At 43.8% G+C, this 20,198-nt stretch overlaps 1 protein-coding gene across 6 annotated transcripts in view; it reads right to left on the bottom strand.

The window, feature by feature from the left end:
- Positions 1-20,198, bottom strand: part of FAM13A (family with sequence similarity 13 member A) — a 303,023-nt gene that overhangs the window by 105,152 nt on the left and 177,673 nt on the right. For 5 of the 6 annotated variants that reach the window (XM_075860670.1, XM_075860672.1, XM_075860669.1 and 2 more), the window contains one exon: positions 10,929-10,970. In XM_075860670.1, the coding sequence (XP_075716785.1) occupies positions 10,929-10,970 (42 nt within the window). Of the gene's footprint in view, positions 1-10,928; positions 10,971-13,527; positions 13,671-20,198 lie in introns of those variants that run through there. The other variant, XM_075860674.1, reaches the window with a different exon arrangement.

The following is a 20,198-nucleotide window of genomic DNA, read 5'->3' as shown; positions in this document are numbered from 1 at the left end:
CACATTTAGCAGGAATGGTTTGCGGAGGCCATGTCACATTTACAAAGCCCCTGAGGTGACAAAACAGTGGAAACCCCAAACAAGTGACCCCATTTTGGAAACTATACCCCTTGAGGAAATTATCTAGGGGTATAGTGAGCATTTTGGCCCCACAGGTTTTTTGCAGAAATTTTTGCAAGTAGGCTGTGAAAATGAAAATCTACATTTTTTCAAATAAAATGTAGGTTTAGCTAATTTTTTTTCATTTCCACAAGGACTAAAGGAGAAAAAGCACCATAAAATTTGTAAAGAAATTTCTCCCGAGTAAAACAATACCCCACATGTGGTAATAAACGGCTGTTTGGACACACGGCAAGGCTGAGAAGGGAAAGAGCGCTATTTGGCTTTTGGAGTTCACATTTAGCAGGAATGGTTTTCGGAGGCCATGTCACATTTACAAAGCCCCTGAGGGGATAAAACAGTGGAAACCCCCCACAAGTGACCCCATTTTGGAAACTACACCCATTGAGGAAATTATCTAGGGGTATAGTGAGCGATTTGACACCACAGTTTTTTTGCAGAAATTATTGGAAGTAGGCCCTGAAAATAATAATCTACCTTTTTTCAAAGAAAATGTAGGTTTAGCTAATTTTTTCTCATTTCCAGAAGGACTGAAGGAGAAAAAGCACCACAAAATTTGTAAAGCAATTTCTCCCGAGTAAAACAATACCCCACATGTGGTAATAAACGGCTGTTTAGACACACGGCAGGGCTTAGAAGGGAAAGAGCACTATTTGTCTTTTTGAGATCACATTGAGCAGGAATGGTTTGCGGCGGCCAGGTCACATTTGCAAAGCCCCTGAGGGGACAAAACAATGAAAACGCCCAAAAAGGGACTCCATTTAGGAAACTACACCTCTTGAGGAATGCATCTAGGGGTGTAGTGAGCATTTTGACCCCACAGATGTTTCATAGAATTTATTAGAATTAGGCAGTGAAAATAAAAACAGTCCTTTTTCTTCAATAAGACGTAGCTTTAGCGCAAATTTTTTCATTTTCTCAACAAATAAAGGAAAAAAAGAACCCAACATTTGTAAAGCTATTTCTCCCGAGTACGGCAATACCCCATATGTGGTCATAAACTGCTGTTTGGGCAAACCACAGGGCTCAGATGGGAAGGACCGCCATTTGGAGTGCAGATGTTGCTGGATTGGTTTCTGGGCACCTGTGGGCCCAAAACAGTGGAAACCCCCCAGAAGTGACCCCATTTTGGAAACTACACCCCTCAATGCATTTACCAAGGGGTGTAGTAAGCATTTTAACCCTGCAGGTGTTTTGTAGAAATTAGTGTGCGCTCAATGTTGCAGAGTGAAAATTGGATTTTTTTCCATAGATATGCCAATATGTGGTGCCCGGCTTGTGCCACCATAACAAGACAGCCCTCTAATTATTATGCGGTGTTTCCCGGTTTTAGAAACACCCTACATGGGGCACTAATCTTTTGTCTGGACATATGACAGGGCTCAGAAGTGAAGAGTACCATGCGGAGTGGAGGCCTAATTTGGCGATTTACAAAGTATTGGTTCACAACTGCAGACGCTCAGATGTGAAATAATAAAAAGAAACCCCTGATAAGTGACCCCCACTATGGAACTGCACCCCTCAAGGCATTTATTAAGGGGTGTAGTGAGCATTTTCAACCCACAGGTCTTTTCCATAAATGAATGCGCTGTGGATGGTGCAAATTAAAAATGTATATTTTTCCCTAGATATGCCATTCAGTGGCAAATATGTCATGCCCAGCTTATGACGCTGGAGACACACACCCCAAAAATTGTTAAAAGGGTTTTCCCGGGTATGACGATGCCATATATGTTGAAGGAAACTGCTGTTTGGGGACGCTGCAGGGTTCAGGGCCGAGGGAGCACCATTTGGATTTTGGAGAGCGGATTTTGCTTGGTACTATATTTGTTTGAGTATTGCTGGTGTTTTATAATGTGGGGGTACATGTAAGCGGGGCGGAGTATATAAGGGGCATAGTCAGGTGGTATAAAAAAATAAAAATAATCCATAGATGTGTGTTACGCTGTGAAGCAATCCTTTCTGCACAGGCCGGTGTCGCACTGATAAATGGTGTCATTTCTTATCCCCCTTTTGGTCCATACTCCGCGCCTTTGTAGTTTGGGGAATTTTGCTAGGAAGTGTTATCCTGGTATAATACGGGCACCGTCGCTTCCAGCGGATATGTTTGTGCTCTCCCCTTCCTGGTTCCCTAATTTTAGGTCCTTGATAAATCGCCTCTTGAAACTGAAGAAATGTTCCCCTCGGGCACAACTGCATATTTTTTTATTTCCTGACTTATTGGAGCCATAACTAATTTTATTTTTCATAGACGTAGCGGTATGAGGGCTGGTTTGTTGCGGGACGAGCTGTAGTTATTATTGGTACCATTTTGGGGTACATGCGACTTTTTGATCACGTTTTATCCTATTTTTTGGGATGCCAGGTAAACAAAAAAACGCAATTCTGGCACAGCTTTTTTTGTTTTTTTTATACAGCGTTCACCACGCATTATAAATTACATGTTCACGTTATTCTGCGGGTCAGTCAGATTCCGGTGATACCTAATTTATAGCACTTTTTTATGTTTTACAACTTTTTGCACAATAAAATTACTTTTGTAAAAAGAATGTATTTTTTCTGTCGCCAAGTTGTGAGAACCATAACTTTTTAATTTTTTTGTCGACGGATGTGTATGAGGGCTTATTTTTTGTGGGACGAGCTATAGTTTTTATAGGTACCATTTTTGGATACGTGCGACTTTTTGATCACTTTTTATTGTAATATTTGTAGGACAAAGTGACCAAAAAACAGAAACTCTGGTAACGTTTTTTACGGGTTTTTTTTACGCTGTTCACCGCGTGCAATAAATAATATAATATTTTGATACCTCCGGTCGTTACGGTCGTGGCGATACCAAATACATATGGTTTATTATTATTTTTCAATAATAAAGGACTTGATAAGAGTAAAAGGGGGATTGTGTTTTATTTGATTACTTGAAACTTTTATTGTTTTCAAACTTTTATTTATTGCACTGTTTTTTACACTTTTTTATATTTTTTTTACACTTTTTCTCAAGTCCCACTAGGGGACTTGAAGGTCCAACGGTCAGATTTTTTTTTTTCTAATACATTGCACTACCTATGTAGTGCAATGTATTAGATCTGTCAGTCATTCACTGACAGCAAGCCGTTTAGGCTTCGCCTCCCGGCGGGGCCTAAATCGGCTTCCGTAATGGCAGAGCAGGAGACCATTGTGTCTCCTGTTGCCATAGCAGCAGTCGCCAGTCCCGATTGCCTGTCAGGGCTGGCGATCTGCTAGTAACCGCTACGATGCAGCAATCGCTTTCGATTGTTGCATCGAAGGGGTTAATGGCAGGGATCGGAGCTAGCTCCGGTTCCTGCCGTTACAGGTGGATGTCAGCTGTACAGTACAGCTGACCTCCACCGCTGATGACGCCGGATCAGCTCTTGACCCGGCGCCATCTTGCCGGCAGCTACGGAAGCCGATCAGGCTCCGCCGCCGGGCGGATCTTGACCGGCTTCGGTGCTAGGCAGACCGGGAGGCCAGTATTAGGCCTCCGGTTGCCATTGCAGCCACCGGAACCCCGGCAATTTCATTGCTGGGGCTCCGATGAGCTGCAAACACCTTAAGTGCAGCGATCGCGTTTGAGCGCTGCACTTAAGGGGTTAATGGCGGGGATCGAAGCTAATTTCGGTCCCCGCCGTTACAGTCGGATGTCAGCTGTAAGATACAGCTGAGATCCGACGATGATGGCACCGACTCAGCTTCTGAGCCGGTGCCAAACGTTTGACGTACATGTACGGCATTTTGCGGGAAGTCAATGCTTTCCATGACGTACATGTACGTCAAATGTCGGGAAGGGGTTAAAAATATGACTGCCGACACTGTACATTAAAGGGGTAGTCAGATTTCAGCAAATTAATATTTTTTTTATTAAAAAAGTTATACAATTTTATAATTTACTTACTGTATTATTTCCTCAAAATTTTCAAGATCTCGGCTTGTTGTTTATTTCCAGTAGATAAAACTCTGTCCATGGTCATGTGATGGACACACTAGTGCTCCGACACACATACTGTAAGGAGCCTTGCACCTATGTGGCCATCACATGACTATAGACAGAATTTTATTCACTGGAAGCAAACAAAGAATCCTACTGAATAATAAGCAGAGATCTTGAAAACCATGAGAAATTAAAACAGAAAATAGAATGGAAAATTGTATGCCTAATTTGCTGAAACCGGACAACCCCTTTAATAAGAAAACAAACTCAAATGGACAAGTCTTTTTTCCTCCCACATGTCGACCGAATATAGTCCTTGGTTCAACAAAATAAACAACATGTGATCAGTGTAAGTACTGACAAGTGCATGAAGGAAAAAATAAAAAGGGGATTCCAGTGGAAGGCCGCTTCTGAGAGCAGCTGAATAAAATCTGGGCAGGCCTGCACACTAGCGGCCTACATAGTGTATAAACCCAGCCACCTGTTTAGTGACCCAATCAAAAACGTCACAAAAAAATAAACAAACGTATTTTCACAGTCTACATAAGGATAGGGTAATATGTGCAATACCATATTTAAATAATAACGTTGTAGTATAAATGAATGAAAAAAAAATAAAATAAAAAGTACTGTAGGACAGTTGTTTTTTTGGTGATGCTGAACACTTGACAGTTTTTGAATACATTCCATAATGTATGTGAATATTACAGTATAAGGGCCTGTTATAAATAATAATAATCTTTATTTATATAGCGCCAACGTATTACGCAGCACTTTACAATTTAGAGGGAACATAAACAGACAATATCAGACATTACATAGTGACAAAGCTAATTTACAACTCAGACAGGAGGATTTAGGACCCTGCCCGCAAGAGCTTACAATCTATGAGGAAATAAGGGAGTCACAAAGTAGAACAGTGTTTGTTCAGTACAATGGTTCTGGCCATCTTTTATACACATGGGGTGGTACACATAAAGCTGCATGAGCCGGTCACCAGCCAGTATCCGTGTATGACGGACATGAAGAGAAGGAGTGTGTGGGAATCTTATTCTGATGACTAATGGGGCCAAGGAAAGGAGTCAGATTAGGGAATGTTATAGGCCTGTCTAAAAAAAATGTGTTTTTAGGGCAGGTTTAAAACTGTGGATATTGGGAATTAATCTGATTGTCTGGGGTAGTGCATTCCAGAGGACGGGTGCAGCACGAGAGAAATCCTGGAGACGGTAGTGGGAGGTTCGGATTTGAATCTAAAATCATTGGCAGAACGTAGAGCCCGAGTAGGGTGGTGGACAGAGATGAGGGAGGAGATGTAAGGAGGTGCAGCACTGTGGAGAGCTTTGTGGGTGAGAGTAATAAGTATGAATTTAATTTAATTCTGAAGGGGATGGGCAACCAGTGCAGTGACTGGCACAGGGTATAGGTGTTGGTGTAGCGGTTGGTCATAAAGATGAGCCTGGCTGCTGCATTGAGGATAGATTGGAGAGGGTAGAGTTTAGTGAGGGGAGACCGACTAGTAATGAGTTACAGTAGTCAAGACGCGAGTGAATCAGAGCAACAATGAGAGTTTTGGCGGTTTCCTCAGTAAGAAAAGAGAGGATTCTGGAGATGTTTTTGAGGTGAAAATGACAGGAGCGTGAAAGTGATTGAATGTGAGGAGTAAAGGAAAGATCTGAGTCAAAAATAACCCCGAGACAGCGGGCGTGCTGCTTAGGAGTTATGATAGTGCCACACACTGAGATGGAGACATCAGCGTTTGCTTTCCGTTGATGGGTTCCGTCTGAGTTTTCCGTTGGAGGAACCCATCAACTGAAAGGCAAATGGAAACCATAGCTTCCGTTTGCATTACAATTGATTTCAATGGTAATGCTTCTGTTGCAAATGGTTTCCGTTGGTCTCCGTTCCGTAAGGTTTCAGGTTCTTTAGACGGAATCAATAGCAGTCGACATATCTGGTCTTTAAAGCTTGTTTAGACAGATCTAATTTCATACTGACAAAAATCTCTTCAAAATTGTTTTTCCATACTATATCTCATGTACATTTGCAGTATGCAATGATTTCATACAGTATATATGGTGTAATATACACTGCCTCACATTTCTTTGTGTGTAATTTGGTTTGGTATACAAGGGGTTACTTTCTGAGTAAATCACATGGGATAGTTCCCAACTGGTTACATTTTGAACCCAGAGCTTTGTGAACCTCTTCGGTTCTAAACCCGTAAGCGTCCTTCCCGTGAATGTTTTTACTTTGTTTTAAGTGATGAATTTAAGTTTGGGATTTTACTGGATTGAGTGCTGGGCATTATCTTCTTAAATATATCTACTGTTTCCATCTGCTGCTGACGCAGTATCGTTTATATTTAAAAGCACCAGACGAAATTCCAGCGTGGTGTCAGAAATATCTGAGGTGCATGGTGAGCAGACCAGCGTTTTGATTGTATTTTTGCACCTGTACCATTGTTTGCGGACCCCTGCTCTAGATTCTAGAAATTCGTATTATAAAGACATTTCATTTTTTCACAAACCAGTCTTTAGATGCTGAAGATAAATGCCTAGGAGATGGCCTGTGTAAATAAAAAGTAACCGGACTTACCATTTCCTGATCAGCGTAGTGTTTACCACCTGCATGACTTTCTATAGCCATGATCAGCTTCAGTTGTGTAACATACAATCTGTACATGCAAAAGCAATTTGCCACTGTCAATTGTGACGATAGAGAGCAAGAGAGACACACGCTGCGGTAGCTTCTAGTAAGGGTTATATATCGCCCAAATGCCGGAATTACAGCGTCACTGCTCAGTACTGCTGTATAATGTCCTCTACGATGCTACTACTACTGAGGATGTGCTACGAAGTGGGATCTACTCTACTCTATGCGTGCAATGTATGGCAGACATGTTAGCAGTTAGCAATACCTATAAAGTCCAGGCCAGACAGAAAACCTGTTTCAGCAATAACATCCATATACGTCAATACTGGATATAGAATACCTATGAAGACATATATAGACAACAATGCTAGAAGTGTAAATAACCATAGTACAAGTAAAGCACTAACCAATATAAAAAAAATATAAAGATTATTTTTTTTTTATATATATTGGTTAGCGGTTTACTTGTACTATGGTTATTTACACTTCTAGTATTGTTGTTTATATGTGTCTTCATAGGTATTCTATGTTAGCAGTTAGCCTCCACCCACTAGCTCAGGGAAAACTAATAAAAAATGCCATATACAAGTCATATTCTGGCCAGAAATAGTGTTATTCCTCATGCACAGTATATACACAGGATAGCTTATTCTAAAAAGTCACCTGAAAGGTTAGGTGCACTGGAATTGCAAGTATCTAACTTACGCATGAGCTCTTATATTAGTTCTAAACATCCCAGTGAGTTTTAATAAGTGAGCTGACAATATTCTAAAAACACAACTATGAGCCAGGCTAGACTATGAGGAAACACATCAGTCCTTACCAGATGAAGATTTCAAGCGCCCAAGTTAATGCTAGAAGTAGCTTCAGTCTCTATAGAGCAAGAAGCTAATGATTTTATGACTTTATAGAAAGGCAATCATTCGCAAAGAGGGCGACACCTACAGGAAAAGGCAAGCACACTTGTTACTGCTCACAATTTAAAAGTAAGTTAGGCTATGTTCACATGGAGTTTTTTTGACGAGTTTTATGACGCGGAAACCGCGCCGCAAAACTCGTCAAAAACGGCCCCGAAAATGCCTCCCATTGATTTCAATGGGAAGCGGAGGCGTCTTTTTCCCGCGAGCGAGAAAGAAGGGACCTGCCCGATCTTCGAGCGTTTACGCCTCTGACCTCCCATTGACAATAATGGGAGGCAGAGAAAGCGTATTTCGCGGTGTTTTATGCCCGCAGCGCTCAATGGCCGCGGGCGAAAAACCCAGCGAAAATCGGCGCGCAGGGAGAGGAAAATCTACCTCAAACTTCCAAACGGAATTTTGAGGCAGAAATTCCGCCTGCAAAAAACTCTGTGTGAACCCAGCCTAAGGCTATGTTCACACGGAGTATTTTGCCGAGTTTTTTGACGCGGAAACCGCGTCGCAAAACTCGGCAAAAACGGCCCGAAAACGCCTCCCATTGATTTCAATGGGAGGCGTCGGCGTCTTTTTCCCGCGAGCAGTAAAACTGCCTCGCGGGAAAAAGAAGCGACATGCCCTATCTTCGGGCGCTTCCGCCTCTGACCTCCCATTGACTTCAATGGGAGGCAGAGAAAGCGTATTTCGCGCTGTTTTATGCCCGCGGCGCTCAATGGCCGCGGGCGAAAAACGGCGCGAGAAATCGCCGTGCAGGGAGAGGAAAAATCTGCCTCAAAGTTCCAAACGGAATTTTGAGGCAGATATTCCTCCCCCAAAATACTCCGTGTGAACATAGCCTAAAAGGTTTCCTGACCGTCATCCTTACAGAATGTCACCTGCCAGAGAATATAGCCGACAAATATGAGCATCTTGTTTGTGTGTGCCTATGACAACTTCAATTGAGAATGTACTTCCATAAAGGACTCGTGTTAACTTATTTATATGCAGTTATAAAAGAAGGCATTTTATGACATCAGACCTTCCACTGGGCAGATATCTTATGTCGCATACTCCTGTAGCTGCATTGCTGAGGGGTCACACCCACATAAAGTTAATCAGCCATGCACATAGCTACACTAACTCCTTTAAGCCACTATCCATTACAAGGACTACATAATTGCTAAAAATAGTATTTAATATAATTTTAAGAAAACGGTCACTAGGGCACATGTATAGTATCCTGTTAAAACTGATCAAACTGGAAAATAGCACCCACAAATGATTCAACGTGGAAGTGATCCCCATCTCTGAATCCTAAGAAATGAGAATCCTGTATGTTAGGAGTCTAGGTTGCAGCGAAGTATGTGGTGTGACACGTCTCACCTCTGCTGTACTAATGAGAAGGCTAACAGGACAGAGGGGTATATGTACAGTAGCACTAGATTTCTATGACCCCCCCAGCAGGGAACGTGGAGACTCCGTTTAGATAGATCACCGTAGGTCTATCATTGTAATTACATTTTCTATACAGAAGTGCACTAGTGATGATTCTTTATCAGGCACTGAAGACAATAATATGTTGATAGCAGCCTGCTGTCAGTCACTTTGGGTGACCTGTATTCAAGGTGGAAGAGGCAACACAGTGGACAGCACATGTGCCTGGGGGATCGAGAGTTATATTCCAACCAAAGCAACATTTGCATGAAGTTTGTATTTCCCTACATGCAGGGGCGTAACTAGGAAAGATTGGGCCCCATAGCAAACTTTTGACCGGGGCCCCCCCTCCCCTGGGTGGCGCTAACGCCATACAGCCCCCCCTGTAGAGAACGCCATACAGCCCCCCCCTGTAGAGAAAGCCATAATGCCCCCCTGTAGAGAAAGCCATACAGCCCCCCTGTAGAGAACGCCATAAGCCCCCCCTGTAGAGAACGCTTTACAGCCCCCCCCTGTAGGGAACGCCATACAGCCCCCCCCGTAGGGAACGCCATACAGCCCCCTGTAGGGAACGCCATACAGCCCCCCCTGTAGAGAACGCCATACAGCCCCCCCTGTAGGGAACGCCATACAGCCCCCCCCGTAGGGAACGCCATACAGCCCCCCCCGTAGGGAACGCCATACAGCCCCCCCCGTAGGGAACGCCATACAGCCCCCCTGTAGGGAAAGCCATACAGCCCCCCCTGTAGGGAAAGCCATACAGCCCCCCCTGTAGAGAACGCCATACAGCCCCCCCCCCTGTAGGGAACGCCATACAGCCCCCCCGCCTGTAGGGAACGCCATACAGCCGCCCCTGTAGATAACGCTATACAGCCCCCCCTGTAGGTAACGCTATACAGCCCCCCTGTAGGTAACACTATACAGCCCCCCCTGTAGGTAACGCTATACAGCCCCCCCTGTAGGGAACGCTATACAGCCCCCCCCTGTAGGGAACGCTATACAGCCCCCCCCTGTAGGGAACGCTATACAGCCCCCCCCTGAAGGGAACGCTATACAGCCCCCCCCCCCTGTAGGGAACGTTATACAGCCCCCCCCTGTAGGGAACGTTATACAGCCCCCCCCTGTAGGGAACACCATACAGCGTCCCCCCTCCAAAAAAAAGCTGACCTACAGTGTGTCCTACAAAAGGATAGGGGATACATGTGTGATCGCTGGCAGCGATAGGGAGAACGGGGGACTGAAAGTTCGCCATGACGAACCTCTGACTTCAATAAAAATGAAAGGAGCGCTGGTCACGCATGCGCACAAGCGCGACCGGCGCTCCATTCATTTCTACGGAGCTGCCGTCACAGACCCTGGAAGTCCGAGGTTTGTGATGGAGAACTTCAGGGGACTTTCGGTCCCCTGTTCTCCCTATCAATGCCAGCGATCACACATGTATCCCCTATCCTGTGGATAGGGTATACATGTCTTTTGTTTAATGGCAGAGCGGGGAGATGCCTCCCTGTTCTGCCGTAGTGTTCAGTGGCGTCGCGCTGTAGCAGCCATAGCGGCTGCTAGCGGAGCCTACGCCCATGGTGGGGGCCGCTACGGCGGTAGTTACGCCACTGCCTACATGTCATTTGCTTCCTGCAAGTACTCCAGTTTCCTCCTACACTCCAAATACATGTAGGTTAACTTGGCTTCCTATGAAACAAGCCCTAGTGTCTGAGATAGGGAAATTAGGTTATTAGCCCAAAGTCTGACTGGATACGTTCTGTAGAATAGGATAGTGCTATATGAGCAAAAATAAATGGCAGTTAAAGCATGTGTCATACGGTACACACTACATTAATATAAAAATCAATAACAGTGACCATAAAAAGAAGGAGCAATCCTACCTCATAAAGAAAGGAGACATGGGGCGTTCATCTTCCTGAGAGCTGTAGAAAAAAGTCAAAGTAACATTAGCATGCTTTACAGAGACACATACAGGATGAAAGATGACTTAGCATTTGTTCATGTTCTATTACCAAATTACATGGACTAGTCACATACCAGGACCTTATGTACACAAGTAAAAACTGGCAAACACGTTTTCAAGAACAAAAAAACATAAGTAACACATGACCCAACAGTAGGGTACACCTCCAGCTCAGAATGCCACCTACTGGTAAGGAGTAGCTTTGTTGGCACCTGATTACATAAAAGGCAAAGGAAATGTACACAGGGCATATACACTTATTGTCACTGAAGCGTGGTGGGGTGTAGCTGGTCAAGTGTATCGTATTAAATGTGATATGTCGGTTTATGTTTACTTAAATGTCACGTCTACAGAAACATTAACATTAAAAATGTAAGGCCTTCTGTTAGAAGAATTGATGTTCTTATCAAGGAGATTCAAGAAGTCACCTGAATAGAGAATGTGCGTCTTTATTCTTATCGATAAGTAGACATTACAGCAAAATGTCTGCCTCCATCCTGAATGACAGAGTTTTTATACATATTCTGAGAGTAACATGTCCGGACTAGTTCTTGTTACATTTTGCTTCATATATCACAATTGACAACTAATTAGAAGTTAAACCTTTGTCTGGAAATTCTAATCTCCCTTTTTAGTTATTCAGCTACCCCCTCCTCATATATAATATCAGTTTTCTTAACAATAAAACATATTAGTCATTTTGTTAGTCAAGGCTTTACAAATACAGTTTTAGCCTTCGCTAGATAAAGTAATCATAAATTTAAAAAACTTTACTAACACCTTCTGCACGCGGCTGTAGCGGTGTGCACGTTCTGTGATTACGGCACGGACAAGCAGCGGAGTATCAATCGCAGGCCGTCCGCAATCATGGACCCTGCACACACAAGATGTGCATGGACTTCAAGGAGCCTGGATCCTATAATGACATGTCCTGGTTTTTTTTGCGGTCCGGGCTCCGGGCAATGCACGGATTGTGGAAACCACGGTTGCGTGCATGAGCCCATAGGATAGCATGTGTACTATACTATACTATACGCAATTGCGGTTCCACAACAGCGGATAGTATACGGCCGCAAAACTACGGTCATATACAAAACCCTGAATTTTACCTTTGCATGATTTCCATGACCTGGATATAGAATACGTTCTTGCTTAATATCAGCAAACACACTAAGGCCGGATTCACACGAGCGTTGCGTTTTTGCGCGCGCAAACAACGCAGCGTTTTGCACGCGCAAACACTATTTGACAGCTGCGTGTGTCATCCGTGTCTGATGCGCGGCTGCGTGATTTTCGCGCAGCCGGCATCATAGAGATGAGGCTTGTCGACGCCCGTCACTGTCCAAGGTGCTGAAAGAGCTAAATCTTTCAGCACCCTCGACAGTGAATGCCGAACACAACAGCGAAAAACCTGTTAAAAAAAAGATAAAGTTCCTACTTACCAAGAACTTCCCGGCCGTTGCCTTGGTGACGCGTCCTTGGTGACGCGTCCTTGGTGACGCGCCTCTCTTGACATCGAGCCCCACCTCCCTGGATGACGCGGCAGTCCAAGTGACCGCTGCAGCCTGTGATTGGCTGCAGCCAGTGCTTGGCCTGTGATTGGCTGGAGCTGTCACTTGAACTGAAGTGTTATCCCGGGAGGTCGGACTGCAGGAAGGAGACAGGAGTAATCGGTAAGTTAGAACTTCGGTTTTTCTTACAGGTTCATGTATTTTGGGATCGCAAGTCACTGTCCATGGTGCTGAAACAGTTTAACTCTTTCAGCACCATGCACAGTGAATGTCCCCCGACGTCGCGGACCGGAATTTTTTTTGCCGGGTTCGGCCAAAACGAGTTTGGCCGAACCCGGTGAAGTTAGCTTCGGTTGTCGGGGTTCGCTAATCGCAAAGACACTCCGTTTGGATGTTCGGAAACAGAAAAGCACGTGGTGCTTTTCTGTTTACATTCATCCTTTTGACAGCTGTTGCGCAAACACGCAGTTCGCACGGAAGTGCTTCCGTGCGACATGCGTGGTTTTCACGCACCCATTGACTTCAATGGGTGCGTGATGCGTTGAAAACGCTGAATCAACGGACATGTCGTGAGTTTTTTGCAACGGAGCAACGCTGCGCAAAAAACGCTGCCATGTCTGCACGGCCCCATTGTCTAATATAGCTACGGGCAACGCACGTGAAAATCACGCGCGTTGCACGCGCGTATTTTACGTTCGTCTGAATAAGCCCTAAAGCAAAGCAACACAGTAATTGTTTTTTTTTGTACTGCAGTCTTTTCCATAGACACAATATACAAACAAAATTACCCTCACATGTCTGGACTTATGTAAGAGAATAAACATGTAACATCTAGGCGATGATTCACTGCCATTTAAGAGGCATTTTAATCATGACGCAATGTATGTAAAGTCTAGCACTAATAAAAATGCAGCATAAAAAAACCAACCAATTAAAAACACATAAAAGCAGTGCAAAACTAAAATAACCTCATTACATAACACTAAAAAGTAACTGTATACATACATACGGGCCTGTATCCATGAGCTGTGATATTCCCATGCTATCACTAGACGGGTGCAGCAAGTGTTGCGCTCCTCTTGTGGTATAAGAATGCTGCAGCTGTTCCATATAGTAGGCGCCAAACAACCAAGGTCACTTTTACAGCTCAGGACAGAGGACTAAACGGAAAAAAATCACAGCAACCAACTGCTCAGTAAAATCTTAGTGCCCCACCCCCACTCCCTGCTAGGACAGAATGCTTCTAATCAGCAAACAATACGAGAGTACACTACTCGCACTCCAGTGTTTTGCGACTCTGTAGTTGAAGCTGCCCATTGTGTTGCTGAGCAGGAATTTATTTTAGCTTGCAATCCTTGAGTCTAAAAGGAGACGGTGCATCTGCCAGGGTCACGGAGCTCTGGAATGTAACAGAGATGGCGAATAGTATACAAGTGTTTATTGTACACACACTGCAAGCGGTCTGCTACCAAATTGTTTGGTCAGCCATGCCAATATATAAGGCTATGGGTATCTGTTTTTATTTTTGTGCTTTATAGCTAATAAAAATGCTTGCTCTACAAAAACATAATTTTCTTGTCCCAATAAAGTCTATGGTAATTGACAAAAGAGCAATCGACGCCGATGGTCTCATGTTGCGTATTAGTTGTCCAAACTATTGATCTTAGATAAAGTGAATTTGACAGGATCTGATCTATTTTGTCCCCACTTCTAACATACTCTCATAGAAAACAATAAGGAGGATTAAAGTTGGCCATGCATTAGATATTTTGGATGGCTGAAAATGTCGATTCATGAACGAGCATGACTGATGCCGACTGAAGACCGATATCTGTGGAAAAATGTATTTGCCATCTTGGATTTTTTCGGTCGTTATCAGTCATTCACGCCAAACGACAGATCTGCATCCCATCAATAAGAGGCCAGACAAGAAGATCAAGACAGGGATTGATCGCCGATTTGTCATTTTAACTTGTCATTGTCGTCCAGAATAACAACCTACACAGACCGACCCTAAACGACAAGCCGTTTAGAAAATGGGCATCTGAAATTACTAATGTAAGTTCCAGCATGTCCATTGAATGAGAAGGCTAGTAACCTAAAGACACACTGGCTACAACCTGTAGACACACTGCGCCATATGCAGCAGTCAGCCGCCATTGAAAAACTTAGCGCCAACGACTGGATACACCAGAAACCAGAAGGACACAGTGCCTGGTGAAGGTCTAAGTTACGACCGAAACGTTGCACGCACTAAGCCTCTGGCATCAATTTTTGATTAAATAAAATTCAAGATTTTTCAAGAAACTTCTAACTTGTGTGCCGAATACTTCTTTATTAAAGACACACTGGCTACAACCTGTAGACACACTGGCTACAAAATAATATGTGAAAACTGTTTTGTTATTCGAATGATATCAGTACTTTACAGATATAAACAAATGCCCATCCTTCAACAAGCTGGAATAGGGTCAATGCACTTACCATAGTTTTAGAATGTTGCTGGAGGGAAAGAACACACTGAATAGCGTGTACAGTCTCCACCCTTACCATTTAGGCATCGTTAAGATGGCGCTCAAAAACAACACCGTGTAAACGTGTGAAATACGCTAGCGTTTTTGTAAAGCGCTTTTTAAACTACAGGCGTTTTTGAAGCTTTTTATGCAGGTTTTTTGGAGGCATAAATAGGACTCCCATTGACTATGGTAATTAGGCACGTTTTCGGCGCCAAAGAGTTGACCTGACTGTTTTTAACACTTTTTTTTAGGTGACATGTCAAATGCACTAACGGCGTGCTTTCCCATTAATGTCAATGAAGAGCTGAAATCATGTTTTTTTTTTAAAAGTTTTTTGGTACGTTTTACACACCGAAAAACGTGTCAAATGCACGCCGTGTCAACAGGACCTTATTCATAACCACTTAGTTTCCCATGCAAACATAGGTTACTGGGTCAATCTACACGTAGTAAGAGATGCCAATAAAGCTGAAAACCATCAAAGTACTGAAGCCCTTCTAAAGTGAAGCATATAATACCGTAATGCTCAGACTACCTACAGGTTTCAGTTACAACCACCTCATGACCTGTGAATTACAGTAATTCACTTTGAGGTGTTCAGACATTGAACCCTCTGTACCACTACAATCTTGAAGATGTGTGTAGATTATCTATCCAGACAAAACATGCTAAAAAAATTACACTATACAACCCGAGTCAGACAGGTTCAGACTCCAGTAATTGCGGATAAAAATTATGGTCATGTGCATGAGGCCTAACAAACTGTTTCAAAAGTGACACCTAATATAGCTGCACTTCCTATTGCAAAAAATGGCCACAACACAGAAAAATGCCAATAAAACAGGGAACTGTTAAAGAGGCTCTGTCACCAGATTTTGCAACCCCTATCTGCTATTGCAGCAGATAGGCGCTGCAATGTAGATAAGAGTAACGTTTTTATTTTTTAAAAACAAGCATTTTTGGCCAAGTTATGACCATTTTTGTATTTATGCAAATGAGGCTTGCAAAAGTCCAAGTGGGCGTGTTTAAAGTAAAAGTCCAAGTGGGCGTGTATTATGTGCGTACATCGGGGCGTTTTTACTACTTTTACTAGCTGGGCGTTCTGACGAGAAGTATCATCCACTTCTCTTCAGAACGCCCAGCTTCTGGCAGTGCAGACACAGCCGTGTTCTCGAGAGATCACGCTGTGACGTCACTCACTTCCTGCCCCAGGTCCTGCATCGTGTCGGCCACATCGGCACCAGAGGCTACAGTTGATTCTGCAGTTGATTCTCTCGAGAACACGCTGTGTCTGCACTGCCAGAAGCTGGGCGTTCTGAAGAGAAGTGGGTGATACTTCTATACACAACGCCCAGCTAGTAAAAGAAGTAAACACGCCCAGATGTACACACATAATACACGCCCAGTTGGACTTTTGCAAGCCTCATTTGCATAAATACAAAAATGGTCATAACTTGGCCAAAAATGCTAGTTTTTTTTTAATAAAACCGTTACTGTAATCTACATTGCAGCGCCGATCTGCTGCAATAGCAGATAGGGGTTGCAAAATCTGGTGACAGAGCCTCTTTAACTTGAATGGGGTCATGCTGCAGCTCCCTGCACAGTGGGTGGCCGGGGCACCGATGTGCAGGGAAAACTTAGGGTGTTAAATCAGTACTGGGGCCAATTCATTCTCTGGATCGGCGGTGTCCCAAAGGTCAGACCCCATAATCATAAAGTGATGGCATATCCTAGGATATGCCAGCACTTTATAACATGGGAAATACCCCTTTAATAAGTGTGTTCTTGTGTGAGAAACGCATTTTCTAGAAGATCAAATATTTGAAATATTACTGAAATAGGCATGATATCAACGTATTCAATGACCCACATTTATTAATAATGGCCTATTGTAATGACCGTGGCTGCGGGCGGTCAGCTCCACCCTCCTCCTGACAGCCGCGAGTCGGCAAGCGCTGGCCCCAGCCTCCTCATCAGGAGATGCCAGCGCTCGCGTCCACTCACCTCAGCCGGACCCCATAGGGGCAGCGCGCGCACCGGTCTTCTGATGACTTGAAACCGTGATTACCCTGGACTATAAGAGGGGTCCAGCCCCCTACTTCTATGCCTGAGCGTTGTTGAGGTTTCCCAAGTTTGTCAATGTGATGGCCTCCTAGTCTGTTCCTGTACCTGTTCCTTGCATTCCATACCATCCTGGTCGAGCACTGTGCTGTGCCAAAGTTGTGTCGTGCTGTATCCCACGTCTGACCTGCTTCACCTCGCCTGACGTCTACCTGCTGCCTAGTCTAAGCCGAGCCTGCCTTACTGCTGTCCGAGCTGCCACAGGTACCTATACGAACTATAGACATTGTCCTGCGCCCTGTTGGCCAGCTGCCATACTGCCAAGGCGGTACGGCCCTGTGGGTCCACAGACCCTTCGTGACACCTATTTTGCACCAATAAAATTGGCGGCACTGAGTTTCTTTTGAGGCCTGCTTTGAGCAGCTGTAGGGATTCACACCACTTATTTGCACCTTTTTCAGTCTTTGATAAATTAGTCTAAAAGTACATTTACAATTGGACCACTCCCATATTTCTTGCCTACGTTCTTTTTTTGGAGAAGACAAATGTGGCAAATTTAAGCTCAAATTTGGTGCAATTGTACATGCAACTTTTCAACCTGTGCAATTTCCCTCCAAAATCAGGCATATACTGAATAATAAATACTGGTAATAGCCTTTAGCAAAACTAAAAATTCCCCATTACAAAATGACCATGATTTAATAAAAAAAAACAATCATTCGTATAAGTATAGTCCTGCTAGAACATTCACGCTGTAAAATTTCGAAAAAGCAGCTTTTGTTAGAATTGAGATTAAACTGCAGTGGTTAGACATGTTATGTAATAATACTAAATGATAACGAAACATGAGAAGTTTCGCAGCGCTGATTTTATAAAGAATTAAGTACTTAATACTAGACAGAAGATAATGCATAATACTAGGCTTTGTGCGTATGATGAAAGCAATTTGGACTGAGCTGTGTTAGACTGTCAATGACGCAAGATTATCTTCTTGAGCTATCCATTTTATGAGACTACATACAGTACTGTTGAAATAATGTCTGCAGAGATGGACACCGACCAACTCTATTATACTTTTACTGAACTCCATTTTCTATGTGGTCTTATTCACTTAAAGGGGTATTCAGAAAGCTCTAAACTATACAATGATGGTGGAAGAGGGATAAACTAAATATCAAAGTATCCTACCTTCAGTGCACTGGAATGGGTTAGCACCTAAATCTCTTAAACTTGGCAGCAAAAACAAGAGACAATGTGCAGATTTTGACTGTATTTCATGCTGACTTAGGGGGGGGGGGGGGGGGGGGGTCTAAACATTTCTTCCAAATAGTGACTTTACATTATTTCCTGCAACCTTAGCAATTAGCCATTTTGACAGATACACATCTCCCCTTCTACTCTTGCCCTATACCACACTTAACCAATTACTGGAGACACTGGGTACATCTTTCATATCTATGGTACTTGGCACCTACTGCTTTAACCTTTGAAGGACATTTTTAGATGTCTACAGTTTGCAATAACTGCTTTATATCAGTCCAGAATTGAATCTAGGTTGAGGTCCTCAGTTCACATTACAGCTATACATATGTGCTTAGGTCTTTGGAGTCATTCAGGGTTATGGAAAAGACTAAAGAATAAGAATACAGTGCGATAATAAAGCATTTCCCCTTTCCTTATTTTTTCTATTTTGATATAGTTTTTTACACTAGGGTCTCAAGTACACAGCTGTATTTTACAGCTCCACGCATGATCTGTATATTTAGAGCCAAGGACTATATCGATACCGATATCGTCCTGAGAGATTGGCACTAAAAACGGAGCCATTCACTTTCAATGAACACTGACACCTTTCCGTAGCACTACGGAAGGGTGTCAGTGCCGTGGAAATGTTCCAGGAATTATGGAACATGTCCGTTCTTTCGCATTTTGCGGGCCATGCTCCCATACTTTGTATGGGAGCACGGCCCGAAAATGCGGCTGTCAGTCAGCGGCCGGCCGTGCCCGTAATCGCGGGCCGTGATTGCGGGCACTGTCGTGTGCATGGGGCCTTAATGTGGTTTCTTCTTTTTTTGCAAAAACCACGCTACACTCGATCAAGTGGTTAGGGCTGATCTGAAATGTTAGATACAACCTACAAACAAGCTTGGTGCCGTTTCTAGGAATGATGGAGAATGTCCGATCATCAGTCTGATCTGAAACTCGAGGGCAAGTGGGTTACGAAGCAAAACAGCGACACAGGGCTTAACTCTGTCACTAGTTTAGTACTGTCCAATCTCCTAGCTAATCTACTAGACGCTGTCACACTGATGATGCTAGTGAAAACAGTGTGCCAAAAAGTTTATTATTTTAAAAGTTATGAGCTTTTTCTAAATATGCAGATGAGGCTATACTGGACAAGTGGGTGTCAACACCAGCGATTCTCTTGAGCTGGAGCTACCTCACAGCCTCTGACGCTGTCCTATCAGCATGAAGCTGCTTCACACAGTGTGAGAGACTGAGGCTACACTAGACAAGTGGGTGTCAACACCAGCGATTCTCCTGAGGTGGAGCTACCTCACAGCCTCTGACGCTGTCCTATCAGCATGAAGCTGCTTCACACAGTGTGAGAGACTGAGGCTACACTAGACAAGTGGGTGTCAACACCAGCGATTCTCCTGAGGTGGAGCTACCTCACAGCCTCTGACGCTGTCCTATCAGCATGAAGCTGCTTCACACAGTGTGAGAGACTGAGGCTACACTAGACAAGTGGGTGTCAACACCAGCGATTCTCCTGAGGTGGAGCTACCTCACAGCCACTGACACTGTCCAATCAGCATGAAGCTGCTTCACACAGTGTGAGAGACTGAGGCTGCACTAGACAAGTGGGTGTCAACACCAGCGATTCTCCTGAGGTGGAGCTACCTCACAGCCTCTGACACTGTCCAATCAGCATGAAGCTGCTTCACACAGTGTGAGAGACTGAGGCTGGAGGGAAGGGGGATCACTTCAAATAGCCATATCTCCGGCTGTGGTTCTGTTGGCATATGGAAAGATGAGATTCTAATCTTTCATATGGCACCAGGATCGCAGTTTAAGCTGTAAAACAAACGGAAGTAT

Source organism: Rhinoderma darwinii, chromosome 1 (genome assembly GCF_050947455.1).
Source record: "Rhinoderma darwinii isolate aRhiDar2 chromosome 1, aRhiDar2.hap1, whole genome shotgun sequence".
NCBI classification, from domain to species: domain Eukaryota; kingdom Metazoa; phylum Chordata; class Amphibia; order Anura; family Rhinodermatidae; genus Rhinoderma; species Rhinoderma darwinii.
This window is presented reverse-complemented; position numbering and strand designations above follow the sequence as displayed.